The sequence below is a fragment of the Nicotiana attenuata genome, chromosome 8 (assembly GCF_001879085.1).
Source record: "Nicotiana attenuata strain UT chromosome 8, NIATTr2, whole genome shotgun sequence".
In the NCBI taxonomy this organism is placed as follows: domain Eukaryota; kingdom Viridiplantae; phylum Streptophyta; class Magnoliopsida; order Solanales; family Solanaceae; genus Nicotiana; species Nicotiana attenuata.
This window is the reverse complement of record NC_031996.1, coordinates 12776311-12792283: the sequence shown is the minus strand read 5'-3', so window position 1 is coordinate 12792283 and position 15973 is coordinate 12776311. Positions and strand designations below refer to the sequence as shown.

The 15973-nt window shown below is 37.3% G+C and overlaps 1 protein-coding gene across 1 annotated transcript; it reads right to left on the bottom strand.

The window, feature by feature from the left end:
• Nucleotides 1297-10533, bottom strand: LOC109230938. Its single transcript, XM_019396430.1, has 3 exons — nucleotides 10188-10533; nucleotides 3756-4114; nucleotides 1297-3444 (listed from the first exon to the last, which is right to left on the bottom strand). The coding sequence occupies exons 1-3, from the start codon at nucleotides 10384-10386 to the stop codon at nucleotides 1414-1416; spliced, it is 2589 nt and encodes an 862-aa protein (XP_019251975.1). The 5' UTR covers nucleotides 10387-10533; the 3' UTR covers nucleotides 1297-1413.

Sequence of the window (15973 nt, the reverse complement as noted above, 5' to 3'; positions counted from 1 at the left end):
ACATCTATCCCAATGAGCCGTCTATCGAATCGTTGCAATTGATGTTCGATCCCGAAGAGAAGGAAAAGATCTTCGGAAAGTGGGTTTTTATGATCCGATAAAGAATCAAACTTATTTAAATGTTCCTGCTATTTTATATTTCCTTGAAAAAGGGGCTCAACCTACAGGAACTGTTCAGGATATTTTAAAGAAGGCGGAGGTTTTTAAGGAACTTCGTCCTAATCAATCCTAATCAACCGAAATTCAATTAAGGAAATAAATTAAGGAAATACAAAAAAGGGGGTAGTCATTTGTATATAACTTTGTATGACTTTTCTCTTCTATTTTTTTGTATTTCCTCCCTTTCCTTTTCTATTTGTATTTTTTTATCATTGCTTCCATTGAATTCCGTGTTCTATAACGACAAAACCTCTTATTTTATTGATCCTCGAAATAGAAAATTCGGGCATTTCCTTCAATTGGGTGGTTTTCCGTTTTTCATTGGAACTCTACTAAAACTAAAAAAGAAATCAAGTTTGCTTATCTCACTTAACTTGATTGAATCCATTATGGATTAAATAAATCTAAGTAAATTGTAGTTTTGTTTTCCACTTAATTTATTCTCNATATATACATATATATATAAAACTGGGAGAAATTTAAAAATAGCTAGATTTACAACTGGTCGTTCAAAAATAGCCCAATTTCAAAAGTAATAGAAATTAGCCACTTTTTATATAAAGATAAATCTGAGCGAAAACACTGTTCAAAACCCGGAAAATCTCCAGTATATTATGCTGGAGTTCCACCATAAGTATACTTGAACTCCAGCATATTATACTGGAGTTCCAGGATAGTATGCTGGAACTCCAGCATAATATGATGGAGTTCCAGCATAAGTACACTAGAACTCCAGCATAATATACTGGAGTTCCAGCAAGTATATTGGTCCAGTATAATATACTGGAGTTTGGAACACCAGTGCTCCAGTCTCCAGTATATTTTACTGGAGCCGGCAAAGTATACCGGTCCAGCATGATATGCTGGAGTTTATACCGTGCTATTTTTCAGTTGCCAAAAAAAGTTAATTGTCGCAAAATGCTAAAAGTGTCTTAAACTTTCCATTTTTGGGTCATTCTCGTAGCTCTCCCACCAAAAAAAGACAGGGACCCAACCCAGTCCATTAAGGGCAGCTCAATCCAACCCGATTCGGGAAACAATTGGCTAACCCTTGATAGCCTGGTCGGCCGGGACCAGTTGACAGGTATAGGCAGGAATGAGACACAGAAACGGTCAGGAATTGGGGAAACGACTGGATGGAACAAAAGAAGAACAAACGTTTGCTCCTTGATCATATAGAATACCAAAACTGAAGAGAGAAAAATCAGACACAAACCAGTTCCATTTACGTATATACACTTCTAAAAGTAGGCCTCAGATGAGACCGATAAACACCTCCTGGTTGCTGGATATACTTGGATTACCATCCAAATTACTGAATGCATCTGCAGCATGAAATCCAAAATCCACCAGTGGGTTGGTATCGCCTGTAGAAGACTTCAGCGGCTCTTCATCATCCATAAAAGTGGATATACTCCCCTCACAAGTGACAGCATTATCAGCGTTTTCATCAAGAGAAGGAGCTTCAACATAAACATTAGCCATGTCAGCTAAAAGAACTTCTAGTGAGAACTTGGTATCACCATCTTCATTGGCTGCAAACTTCACATCTAAGATAGGGATGTCAAAGTCCAGAGCAGAAGACCTTGAATATTCACAAACATTTTGCATAGCGACCATGTGGTAACCTTTTGAAGCATCATGTTCTTCAGATTCAGCAGCATTTTCTAGATTACAAGAATTCATCTGTGGCTCACTGGTAGAATCTCTTACTTTAGTCTCTGCAACCTCATCATCTTGATCTGAAGGACAAGCAGTGGGATCCTGCGATCTGCAGACACTTTCTTCTGCATAAAGATGATTTTTTGAACCAATTATTCCAGAAGTTTCTTTAAGGTGCACATTTTCATGGAGAAATTTCTCCTGCTCTTCATATGGCTCAGAAGCAACAGTTGAACTTGCATTACGCATGCTCTTGCTTTTATTAAGATCAAGGAAGCCTCCAGGGTCCTGACTTCCAGTGCTTGGAGAAGCTATTTCAATATTTCCATTTTCTTCACTTGCAAGTTCAGGAGCTGCTGCAGAAGAAGCTATGATGAAATTTGCATTCTCAAATTCGTACTCCTCCTCGGTGAAGTCAGGAGCTGCAACTGCTAGAATTTGAGTATACTTTGAAGGTCTGTCATTGTCATTTCCCTCCAAAGTACAGTCATGAGCGATAACTGAATCACTGTGAGCAGATCGTGAAAACTCATTCTTCTCATTTACTACCTCACTAGCAGATCCAGAAGCAATAACTTCCGAAGTCCCATTATCTGGTAGAAGAACATGGGATGTGGACAGAAATCCAGAAAGTGCTGCAGCTAAAGCATCATCAATAGACAAAACTTGCTTCTGCATCTCTTGAGAAGAAACCTTTACTGATTCAACAGTATCATTTTCTTCTTCATCCTCTCCGCATGAAAACTCAGGGGCAAGAATCACAAGATTTGGAAGAATATGTGAAGGATTTGAACAAACAGGCAGGTCATCAGAAGGGTCGGACAACTTATCGCACGGGAGATCCTTCTTCTCCAGTTCTGATGCCCCACAAGGCCGATATTCACTTCCACCATTATACGAAGAGCTAGAATTGGAATCACTGCAGGTAAATGAAGGAGCTGTTATTCTTGTGCAGGACGTGACTTCAGAATATCGGGAGTTTTTTGCTAGAGCTTCTACTTGCTGCTCCAGCCGTTGAAGTCTCATTTCCATGCTGTTCATTGGACTAACCATGTTTTCTTCAAATTTCAAGCAAATATTTTCAATTCTGCTCACTCGCTCAAGAAGTTGTTCAATGGCTCTTTCAATACGAGCTTGTGATGCATCATTATTCATGGTGGAGATATTGCGGTTCTCTCTGCTTAAGTTCTGGTGTGTCAGAGGCTGTGAATTAGGTTGTTCGTCTATAGGCTTCTCAGTGACGTCCAACTGCACTATATGATTAGCACTCATCCTCTTTTTCTGGTCATTTTCTTTCCTGGCATCAGCAAAATCAGATATCCTTGCTGCAATTCTCACTTCATTTTCCTTTCTTTGACTATCAATAACATCTTTGTCCTGCTTATGGCTTATGCCTGATTTAGATAGTTGCAGAAGGGTAGGAACAAGCATGGCCATGAAAGAACTAGCTTGGTTTTCCATAAGAACTGCTGGGGTCTCAACCTCATTAGAGTCAATAGGGTCACCGCATATGTAAATTTCGTCAATGCATACAGAACCTTTATTCTGAAGAGATAAAAAGCGAATTGTCAGTGACATGCAGGGATCTGCATCACTAATTTGTGCTGTGGCCTCGTACAAATCCTGCAAGATAAGATGTGTAGTCAGAGAAAATATTGCAATCTTGTAATTTAAATTGGCTGTTTTCTCCATAATAAAGTAGTTGAATAAAAGAACCGAGACTCCGTAAAAATTTTGCTATTAATATTCCAAGAAACGCTGTAGGACAGAATCATCTATGTCAAATGCCTAAAAATTCAATAGAGTTGATGTTATTACACTCAATATCTCCAAAAGAATTCATCTTCCCCTAGTTCTCTTTAACCCTTTAAACCATTTTCGTTGTTTTGTTTATACTAAACAGCAAGTCTGCATAAGTCATCTAATAGTGGTACCTCAATACTTCTCCGTTCATTCCCTGTTGTGTGCTTTTGCAGGCTGCTTACCACGTTCCCAATGAAAGGAGAATCAGGGACCTTAACGTCGACCCAGTCATCGTCGTTGGTGCAAAGTTTGGCTTCAGCTGGGACTCTACCGTCTGTTGGTTTTCCTACAAAATCCTTCAAATATTGCTGGGTAACTATGTCAATCCCACTAGCTTGGAGAAATTCTCCATCTCTTTCAGCTATGTTACAGCGGACGGTACATAGATACTCATCGTCGCTCTGCAGAGTAGGTGCATAGTATATCTCATAAACACGAGCAGTACTCCGAACATAGACCTGCCTTATTTCATGCTTTTGCATAAAGCATACTGCAGATACAGAAATCGATAGCATCAGAATATAACAGTTGAGAAAAAAGTTTACTTAATTCTTTGGGCTGCCACATCTCGCTAAAGACTATGCAAACTAGTACAGGCATAAACTTCAATCATTCCGGTTAAGGAGAAAGGAGAAGACCAAAAAAGAACTGCATTTTCCCCAAGTAAACCTCAAAAACATATCAAACTCTGAATACCCATAAGCAAAAATCTTGGATAGCTAGTGCATCACATTAAAATCAGCATCCTGGTTATATAGGTTAAATAAGAATCCAGAACACTTAAATGAAATCACAACAAACACCATATATTCCGAATATACGAAACGAGTGAACTCATAGCGCTATTGCTACTTAGTCTATGATACATCAAGTGAGCCGACAATCTCTGGGAATGGGCTCAAAACCCAATCAAGATGACTACAAGGGCAGTGTTAGGAACCTAGAAACACTCCTAACCTTGATATGTTAATTTCCAAACACAATAAAATATAGGAACACACATCAACTGTTAATTATTTCCACCAACAAATTAAACAAGGTTTACAAATAGACAAACAACAACCGAGAACAATAATTCACCCAACAACAAGGTATTTCGAGGAACCTTATCCTCCAGATTTAATCACACAAAATCCTACAGAATAAACTGCCTCCCTTCCCCTCTTTCTAATACAAATAATACAAAATAACCATCCTAACTTCTAGGTAACTGCTAGAAATACATACACATAGTATTAAATAAATAAAGCAATTACATTTAAGCCTTGTCACCCTTCTTCCTGCGGTTACAGACCTTAGTAACAGCAGGTCTAACAATATCCGCCCCAACGAGTTTCACCTTGTCCTCAAGGTGAACATGAGGAAACTAAGCATCAATAACTTCATAGGATTCCCAAGTGTTCTAAAAGTCAGCTAAGTCCTTCCACTTAATCAAAATCTCCTGGAGCCATTCAAGAGTGTCCGACAATCTACCACACTTTCAAGTTGCACTTGCATTTCAAGTTCTTCAGATAAGAAAGGAGGGAGCTGCTGAACTGGAGCAGAATCCTCCACAGCACGCTTTAGCCAAGAAACGTGAAATACGGGATGCACCCGTGAATGAGGGGGTAAATCAAGGCGATAAGCAACTTCACCAATTTTACTCAAGACAATATATGGCCCATGGTAACGAGGGCTTAACTTCTCATTAACATTTTTAGCAAGTGAGCGAAGCTTGAAATGTTGCAAGCGAAGATAAACCGAATCACCAGGCTGAAACACAACATTACGATGCTTAGCATCAGCATAAAGTTTCATTTGAACTTAAGCATGTGTTAGATTAGCTTTGAGTTCGAACAGAAAGTCCTTGGCTAAGAAAAGCGACGAGACGTCCTTCTTGCATTAGGACACCTCCAACACCTAATCCTGAGGCATCTGTCTCAACCACAAACACTTTGTTGAAATTCGAAAGTGTCAAAACCGGCAAAGTGACCATAGCCTCCTTAAGACAATCAAAGCTAACTGAGCTTCTTCATTCCAACGAAAAGAATCTTTCTTGAGCAATTGTGTGAGTGGCCTGGCTATTTTCCCATAGTCACGAACAAACTTCCTGTCGTAACCCGTGAGTCCCAAAAATCCCCCCAAACCTTTTAATGTCTTTGAGAATTGTCCAATTAACCACGCTTGTTATTTTGGTTGGATCCGTTGAAACTCCACTTGCGGAGATAATATATCCCAAATACTCTAGTTGTTGCTGTCTAAAATGATACTTTTTTTAGATTGACAAGCATGAGAAATAATACACCAAAAAATTATATTATTGATGTGTTTAAACTATAATACATATTGCTGCTGCTGGTAAGGATCTATTGTCTCTGTTTGCCTTTTGAGCCGAGTGTCTCCCTGAAACAGCCTCTCTACTCCTCGGGATACGGGTAAGGTCTGCGTACACTCTACCCTCCCCAGACCCCACTTGGTGGGATTTTACTAGGTTGTTGTTGTTGTACACAATACATACATTACACCTATTCCATGTGGGACTATGACTACTTACATGAACTAACTCTAACATTCCCTCTCAAGCTGGTGCGTATAAATTAAATGTACCGAGCTTGTTACATATATAGCTAATACGAGGACCACCGAGAGATTTGATGAAAATATATGCAAGATGGTCATTTGACTTCAAAAATTTTGTAACAATATATCCTGAGAGAATCTTCTTTCTGATGAAGTGACAATCAATCTCAATGTGTTTAGTCCTCTCATGGAATACTGGAATTGATTCAATATGAAGGGCAGCTTGATTATCACACACAAGTTCCATTTGACTGATTTCTCCAAATTTTAACTCTTTGAGCAACTGTTTGATCCAAACTAGCTCACATGTTGCCATAGCCATGGCTCGATATTCTGCTTCTATGGTAGATCGAGCAACTACATTCTATTTCTTGCTTTTCCAAGAGACCAAATTACGTCCTAATAAAACACAAAATCCAGATGTGAAACGTCTATCAGAAGGTGATCCTGCCCAATCAAACATCTGCGTATCCAACAATATGCTCATGGCCCCGATCCTCGAATACTCGTCATTTGCCTGGAGCTGATTTTATATACCGAAGAATGCAAACAACTGCATCTCAATGACTATCACAGGGAGAGTCCATAAACTGACTTACAACGCTCACAGGAAATAAAATGTCAGGTCTAGTCACTGTGAGGTAATTCAATTTGCCAATCAACCGCCTATATATTGCAGGATCGCTAAGAGGCTTCCCATGTCCTGATAGAAGTTTAGCATTTGGATCCATAGGAGCGTCAACAGGTCTACAACCCATCATTCATGTCTCCTCAAGAATGTCTAAAGCATATTTTCTTTGTCAAAAAACAATGCCTTTGCTAGACTGAGCAACCTCAATACCTAGAAAGTACTTCAATCTGCCTAGATCCCTAGTTTGGAAGTGCTGAAAGAGATGCTACTTCAAATTAGTAATACCATCCTGATCATTGCCAGTAATAACAATATTATCAACATAAACCACCAGATAAATAGACAGATTAGGAGCCGGATGCCGATAGAATATTGAGGGGTTGTTTGGTTGTTGGTTAGAGTTATGCAGGAATAACTTATACATGGATTAGTTACGCTAGGATAATTTTTTTGAATATTTGGTTTGTTGTATTAAAAATTGATATACATTATATAAATTTTAAAGTGAAATATTTATTTACTGATTTTGTCTCTAATAGATTGAGAACAGGAAGAGCCTAGCAGTGAGGCATCAGTATCTCTATGCTTGCTCTCCAAAGGATTTGATACTGATCAATCTATCGAAGGAAACCTTTATGTGTAAAGTAATAGGAGTAAATTTGTCATTTCAATATTTTATCCATGTATTACTAATACATGTATTAGTTATTCCATCTTCCCCGCATAAAATAAGACACAGACTGACTCATAACTTATACATGTATTATTTATGTAGAATTGTAAAATGACAACCAAACATGATATTAGCTATGCTGAATTTTGTACAAAATAACTAATGGCTACCAAACATTGTATAAAAGTTATGTTGCCCACAATACATGGATAACTTTTCTCCTAACCAGCTACCAAACGACCTCTGAGTGATCAGCTTCACTACAAGTCATGCCGAACTCCTGAATAGCTGTGCTGAACCTGCCAAACCAGGCTCAGGGAGATTGTTTCAAACCACGAAATGACCTACGTAATTGACATACAAGACCACTAGACACCCCTTGAGCAACAAAACCAGTTGGTTGCTCCATATAAACTCCATCCTCAAGATCACCGTGGAGAAAGGCATTCTTAACGTCCAACTGATAAAGAGGCCAATGACGAACAACAACTATAGACTTAAAAAGGCGAACAAATGCAACTTTAGCCACGGGAGAGGAGGTGTCACTAAATCAAGCCCAAATATCTGAGTATATCCTTTTGCAACCAGACAAGCTTTAAGCCGATCAACCTGGCCATCTGAACTAACTTTGACAGCATAAACCCAATGACAACCAACAGTAGACTTACCTGAAGGAAGAGGAACAAGCTTCTAAGTACCACTCGCATGTAAAGCTGACATCTCGACAATCATTGCATGTCACCATCCTAAATGAGATAGTGCCTCACCTATAGACTTAGGAATGGAAACAGTGGTCAAAGAGGATACAAAAGCATAATGGGGTGATGATAGACGGTGATAACTTAAACCAACATAATGGGGGTTAGGTGAAGTGTGGATCGTACACCTTTCCAAAGTGCAATCGGCGGACTAAGAGGAGACAAGTCCGCTCACGGTGCAGAAGCTGATGCAGGACATGAATAATCTGAGTTTGATGCTGAGCGTGAACGATGATGATAAGTCAAAAGTGGTGGCCTTGTGGCTGGAGATGTAGGAGGAGCAACTGTAGACTCCTCAGAAATGGTTGTCGTGGTATTGTGGACGTCGATGGGGATGCCTGATAAGGAACAATAAATTCCTCACAAGTAGGTATAGGTAAGGCCTCAAATACATCTAGATGATTAGATGAAGTAAAGTAAGGTTGAGACATAAAATACCTACGAAGATTAGGTGAGTAGTAACAATACCCCTTTTGAAACCGACAATAGCCAAGTAAGGCACACTTCGAGAGCACAAGAAGCTAATTTATCTTTTCCGGGAGCTAAGTTATGAACAAAACATATACTCCCAAAAACGCGAGGAGGAAGAGGATATACGAGTGACCTAGAGAATAATACTGAATGTGGAATCTAATTTTGGATGGAAGATGAAAGCATTTGATTAATTAAGTAACAAGGTGTAGAACTGCATCACCCCAAAAATGCAGCAGAATATGGGACTCAATGAGAAGTGTGCGAGTAGTTTTAATGAGATGCATATTCTTTCTCTCTGCTACCCCATTCTGTTGAGGAGTATATGGACAAGATGTCTGAATTCCTTGAGAACTCATAAATTGCTGAAACTGAAAGGATAAATATGCTATGGCAGTATCACTACGAAAAGTGCGAATAGAAACACCAAACTGAGTTTTAGTTCAGCACAAAAACTCTGGAATTAGAAAACAACTTAGAACAATCTTTCATTAGGAAAATCCAAGTACATCTTGAGTATTCATCAATGAAACTAACAAAATAACGAAATCTTAATGTAGAACTGACTCTACTAGGACCCCATATATCAGAATGAACTAAAGAAAAAACAAACTCTGCACAACTTTCAGCATTATGTGAAAATGTAGCTCGAATATGCTTCCCAAGTTGACATGACTCACAGTCTAATGTAAATAAACTAGACAAACTAGGCACCATCTTCTGAAGCATTGATAAACTCGATTGTCCTAAACGTCTGTGAATTAGGTCTGGAGGATCTATGATGGAGTTTTAATATATGCAGCACCTCCTGCAAATGATCCAAGTGAGTAGGAAAATTTGCACTATAAACTAATATGTCATAAAAAAAGACCAATACAAACATACGTAAGGCCGAAATATCTCATTCATCAAAGCTTGAAATGTAGATGGAGTATTAGTCAACCCAAATGGCATGACCAAAAACTCATAGTGGCCTTCATGTGTACGAAAAGCAGTCTTGGCTACATCCTCCTTGCAAACCCGGATTTGATGGTACCCCGATCTTAGGTCCAACTTTGAAAAAATAGTGGCATCCCCAAGCTCCTCGAGTAACTCGTCCGTTGCCGAAAATGGAAATTTATCGAGAACAATAATCTTTTAACAAATCCACCCAGAATGGATGAAGTAATCAAATTTCATGAAATTTGCCATAAAATTTGCAATCTCTTTTTTCTCACGAATAAGAAAACAAACAATCACTCGATCGACTAGGTCTCTGGTTCAAATCGCTGATATGAATACTTGTACTTCATTCTAATGGTAAGTCAAATTAGGAGATTTCTATCCCGACACTACGGTACAACTAAGTCTCTAACTCTAGAGAAACAGCGGACCTAAATTGGATAATTAGTAATTGCAACATATACAATTGATTTAATCAATAAACAGCACGATATGTTGATTTTTGATTTTGATCTTGATAGTCACTTACACTTGATTTCGCAGGGGGCAAAATCCGGTGAAGGTCCGTCGAGGATAAGAGGAGATATCTGAGTGGATTCAGAGTAAATAGAGGATTCGAAGGTGATGCAAGTTTGGAGAGAGCCAAGAGAGATGGTCCAGTTGGTTGAGGAGCTCCACGACGTATTCGTGTGATCACCGCCCATGTCCTCAGTTGGAGTTGCCACCATTGTGGTGTGCGTCTTTTTGGCTTCCTCTTTCACCGAGCACCAATCTGAATTTTATACCCTTCTATTGTAGAAGAATGTCACCGATCTTCAACTTAGCGTTTTGCGTACGGTTCCATTTTCCTCTTTTTTTCTTTCTCATATATTATTTTTTTTGCTGGAGTTTCGCGTCTGTTTTCCCAATTTCTTTTTCTTTTTTGCCTTTACCTTATTTATTTAAGGCCATCTCCAAACCTTGCCTCCATTTTTTCTTCCAAAATAAAGTAAAGTTATTCCAACCATTACTTTTTTTTTACACCAAAAAAGAATATTTCATATTATATTCTTTTCTCTCTTTAATATTATACTATAATTTTTTATTTAAATTTTGTTTTCTTATTTCTATTAAAAAAATTCTTTCTTTTTTCTTTTTTACATATTCATCACATATAACTTATATTCATTTTTTATATAACCGTTTAATATAAAATTATTTTATACCATAAATTTTTAAATAATATAATTTGTAAGCAAATATTATAGATTATATATATTAAAGGATAATTCAAATAAAAGTGAAATCATTGAAATACAAGATAATTAACTTACAATTTTATATAAAAATAATAAATGCGTGAAAATTAATTTATCAAAATTATACGCCAAAGTCAAGATGTAAAATTCATACTATAATGATATTACATAAACATAATTAGGTTTATGTAATATCATTATAGTATGAATTTTACATCTTGACTTTGNGCTAAATAATAACCCATATCATATTCTTTCCATGAATAACATAATGGGCGAGAGGAATAATACTTGCAGCAAGATCGGAAAACAAATATGATGACTAAAACATTAATGTTATTATTGGTGTCGGGCATACCAAAATATGCATGGCATATCCAAAGGTCATAATCAGCTACAACTTCAAGAATTATTGATGGGGGATCCAGTACCACCTGCATATTGTCCAGCCCATGCTGTTGGATAATTTTTTTCATCTCCAATGCATGTAGTCTAAACTGCCTAACATTCCGGGAAAACCACGTTGTTCACCGATGTGCAGAAGCCTTGCAACATCGTTAACTGTTGGTGATCTCAAATACTGCTGGCCAAAACCCTCTACGATAGCTCGGTAAAATCTCTCTATGCTTTCAATTCCAGTCGACTCTCTAATTTTCACATATTCGTCAGTGGCATCCGCTGGCACACCGTATGCCAAGTAATTTTTTGTAGAGTAGATAATCCAAATCTACCCACCACATCAACGCATTGTTCGAAGTACATATCATAACCTTTTATTGCATCAACAATTCGAAGGAATAAACTCCGGGACATCAGATATCTACGAAGAAATTGTCCCTCATTAAAGCGGGCTTTATCTGAAAAATAATCGAGAAATAAATTATTATCAGCACCTTCTCGGTCTCGATTCAAATTACCAGGAACGAAGCCAAATGCACTCGACGGCTGAGATCAAAATAAAACCTATTATATTCTTATCTACTAAATTATTATGTCTACTTTTATCTCTATATATTGAGGTGCCAACATAACCTTCTATAACCACAATTGGCTTTTATTTTTCTTTAAACAAATAATATACTTTTCCTCTAATCACTTAAAAAATGGTCCATTCGATCTGCAGGATACTATGTAAATGATGATATTCTATTATGCCGAATGCATTTAGATGTTTCTCAAGATCCAATAACAGGCGTCAATCAATCTAGAGAATAATTTGGGGGTCGAGTCGTAGATGCATACAATAATGCAAAAGAAGATTTTTGGAAGAGTCGCACCAAAAAATCATTGCAAAGCCGAATGCAAATGATTGAGAAGGCAATAAGAAAATTAAATGGATGTGTACGTCAAATAGAAAATTTGCATCCTGGTGGTGCTTGTGATGAAAATATTATGAGTATTTATTTTGTAGTTACTTATACTTTATTTGTATATATTTACTTATTATTTTTCTTAATTTTTTTTAATATTGCAGCTTACACAAGCAAAAGTTTTACTTATGCAAGATCCGAACTTCAAAAAATATTTTAAATTTGATCATGTGTGGGCGGTAATGAAGGATTTTGAGAAGTTTAACGATGGCGATCTTAGAAGAAAAACCCCAAGAAAGCAAGGCTATGCTAATATATCATCGGAATCCGAGACTTCTACCCCCGATTCACTCTATCTATCATTTCCTAACTTACCATCATTTTCACTAAATTTAAATGAGGATGTTGCAGGTGATTCCATATCAACACAACGGCCTAATGGGGTGAAAAAAGAAAAAATGAAGAGAAAAATCGATGAAGGTTATATGAAGATAGTCCAATTAGAAAATATTCGGCCCCATTCACTCAATACTATAATGATTTTGGTGTATCTAGAAACGACATACCTCCCTACTAAGTTATTATGCTATTTACCGTAGTTTCAATTTTTATGTATTTTAATTTAATGTATTTTTAATTTTTACTTTTCAATTTTAGCAACATCTAATATTTATATTCGCACCTTTCAATTTTAGAAATATCTAATATTTTATATTTGCACCATTCATGTTTTGAGATGATTATATATTTTTTGTACAATTATAACTTATAATAAAATTAACTTACAATTTTACATAAATATAATAAATGCACAAAAAATAATTTATCAAAATTATACGCCAAAATAAAGGTGTAAATATTATAAAGAATACATAAACATAATTAGGTATATATAAAGAGATAAATTAAAAGAATTAAATAATAAAAATAATAATAATGTAATAGGAAATGGTAAAGGAGGAGATTGAATAGTGTCACTCCAAATTTGGAGTGACACTATTTATCCCCCATTTTGCAGCCAAAAATGCAGCAACGTTGGAGACCAATTACTCCAAAAACCACCTGCATTATAGCAAATGCAGTTGGCGTTGGAGATGCGCTAAGTAAAATAGAATGCCAGATACTCGTTGCACTTGAGTTTCAATTATAGCTACAAATTATATAATTTTACTTTTTTCTTTTCTGATTAAAGTTCATTTATTAAAAGCATAGAAATAGTTCAAGGAGGATTATTACAAATTGGGATTAATCTAAATGATTAATCCCCAACTAGTCTTTGCGGTACAGAAATAAAACATGTAAGGGAGGGAGATTCCAGCATAGGATATCTGAAATGATTCCAATCATTCCTATCTTTCCATTTTGCGCCAAGGAGTCTACTACCCTATTAACTTCTTTATATGTATGGCTCAATGGCGGTCAGTCCACTACCCTTAGGAGAAACATGCAATTATTAACAAATGTGAGAAAGATGTAGTTTTTGTAGGTGTCGCGATGAGGTCAACCAATACTTGTGTGTCTATTTCCACTAATATAGGAAACAGATTTTTTTAAAAAGTGTAATGCCCGCCGGTCGTTTTGCGTATTTGAGTCCCCTTTTCCTATTTGATGCTTCTCGTATCTTGTTCGTTATTTTGTGGGTTGCGGGGATGATTGATTTGGTTTTGGAAAGTTTTTGGAGTTAACCGGGACACTTAGTTCCATGGTTGGAATCTTAGACTATAAGAGTTGACCGAGTTTTAACTTTTGAGTAAACAACCTCAAAATGATATTTTGAAAGTTCCAATAGGTTCGTATCGGGATTTTGGACTTAGGCGTATGTTCGGATTTGGATTTGGAGGCTCCTAGATTGATTTGGCTATATTTGGCGAAAGTTGAAAATTTGAAGCTTTGGAAGGTTCATAGGTTTGACTGGGAGTTGAATTAATGTTATCGTGTTCGAATTATTGTTCTGAGACTTAGAATAGGTTCTTTATGTCAATTGGAATTTGTGTGAAAAGTTTTGGTTGCATTCCGAATTGGTTTGATATGAAGCGGACGTTTAGTTGGAAGTTAGAAGCTTATGAACTTAAGAGAAGTTCAATTGATGATTGGTCATCGATTTGTAGATGTGGTGATATTGTATGTACTTTGAGGCTTTGAATAGGTCTATATAGTGTTTACGAACTTTTTGGAATGATTGGACGGGGTTTGTGGTGGCTCGGGTGAGTTTCAGACCACCCGGAGCTTGGTTGGAATTGCTGATGACTGCTCGTGTCTGGTGTTCTTCGCGATCGCGGAGCATGTCTCACGGTCGCGAAGAGTCTTTTTGGGTAGCTGAGTTTTTGTCCTTCGTATTCGTGAACAGGGCATCATACTCACAAAGTATTGGAACCATTGGTCTTTGATTTCGCAGGCGAAGGGCTCGCATTCGCGTAATGGAGAGCCTGTCTAGGAGCCAGTTGGAGCTAAGCCTTCGCCTTCGTGATGAGTTGATCACATTTGCGTAGGCCATGTGGATCTTAAGCATCGCCTTTGGGGGGTAGGAGCCGCGTTCGAGAAGGGTTAACTGAACGCTAAGGATTTTTGTGCTTCGCAAACGCGAGGCAGTGGTCGCATTCGCGAAGGGTATCATTTGATAGACTTTTAAGAGTTCTAATTTCGGGACATACACCCATTATTTTATATTATAAGCCGTAGACTTGGAGAGAGGCAATTTTTGAAAGGGATTTTCATAAAAGGCAAGAGGGTAAGTTAATCTCAACTAGATTTTAATATTATATCTTATTTTTCCATAGATTATTACACATAAATTATGGGATTTGAGAGAGAAATTTGGGGATTTTGTATAAGGTTTTAATGTGTGAAAAAATGGGGATTTGAACCCTGATTCGGAGTCGGATTTGGATAAAACTTCTATATTTTGGCTCTTATTCGAATGGGTAGTCGGGACTTTTGAGTTTTATCGGGTTCCGGGAAGCGGGCACGTGTAGAACTTTTTGGTTGACTTTTTTCTATTTGATAAAGATTTGATTTTATTAATTGAAATCAATTTCTATAGTCGTGTTTGATTATTGAGTTGTTTTTTCTAGATTCGAGTCGTTTAGAGGTCGATTTGCGTGGGAATGGCTTTTTGGAGTATTGATTCTCGCGCTTTGAGGTAAGTATCTTGCATAGGCTTGGCTTGAGTGTATTTTCCCCGTAGACGACGACGCTTGCTATGTGTTGGGGGCGACGCACGTATGTGGTGACGAACGTATATGCGTACAGTGTGGTTATTTATGATCCGGGTGGATCTTAGGCTATTATGTGCCTTGTTTTGCTATCATGACTTTCTGTACCGTATTTTCTCTACTTGTATGACTACTTGAGCTATTATTCATGTTATAAATCAAGTCTAGGCTATGTGCTTATCCGTTTGAGACATATTAGGGCTATTTTGCTATATTGAGCTGTTTGCCTTGATTGTAGTCATGCTTTTCAGTCATGATATCATATCAATATCACATATTATTTCACCGTCTTTGTATACTTCTCACATGTTATTTCACATGTTGTTGGTGTCCTTACTTGTATGACACATGTTTGAGTGGATTGGTGGTATGTTGGTATAATTTGTATGGTGTATTTATTTCTAATGTTGTGAGTGTCGTGCCCCGTTTTCTCGCGAAAGAGGGTTCGACATGTGACAACTCTTTTTAATGGGTATTAAAAGAGAAGAGTCGCCACCTAACAAATTTAAGGAGCGTTAGGGCACCTATTTGCAAATAACTCTATTTTAACTAGTC

What these genes read in the sequence shown, in the direction of transcription:
- LOC109230938 (XM_019396430.1), bottom strand. Translation starts at nt 10,386, where the DNA reads ATGGTGGCAACTCCAACTGAGGACATGGGCGGTGATCACACGAATACG. An exon ending in TGCCCCCTGCGAAATCAAGT is followed by an intron (nt 4,115 to 10,187) that starts GTAAGTGACTAT and finishes CTGTATCTGCAG; the next exon opens with TATGCTTTATGCAAAAGCAT. An exon ending in ATGAACGGAGAAGTATTGAG is followed by an intron (nt 3,445 to 3,755) that starts GTACCACTATTA and finishes CTTATCTTGCAG; the next exon opens with GATTTGTACGAGGCCACAGC.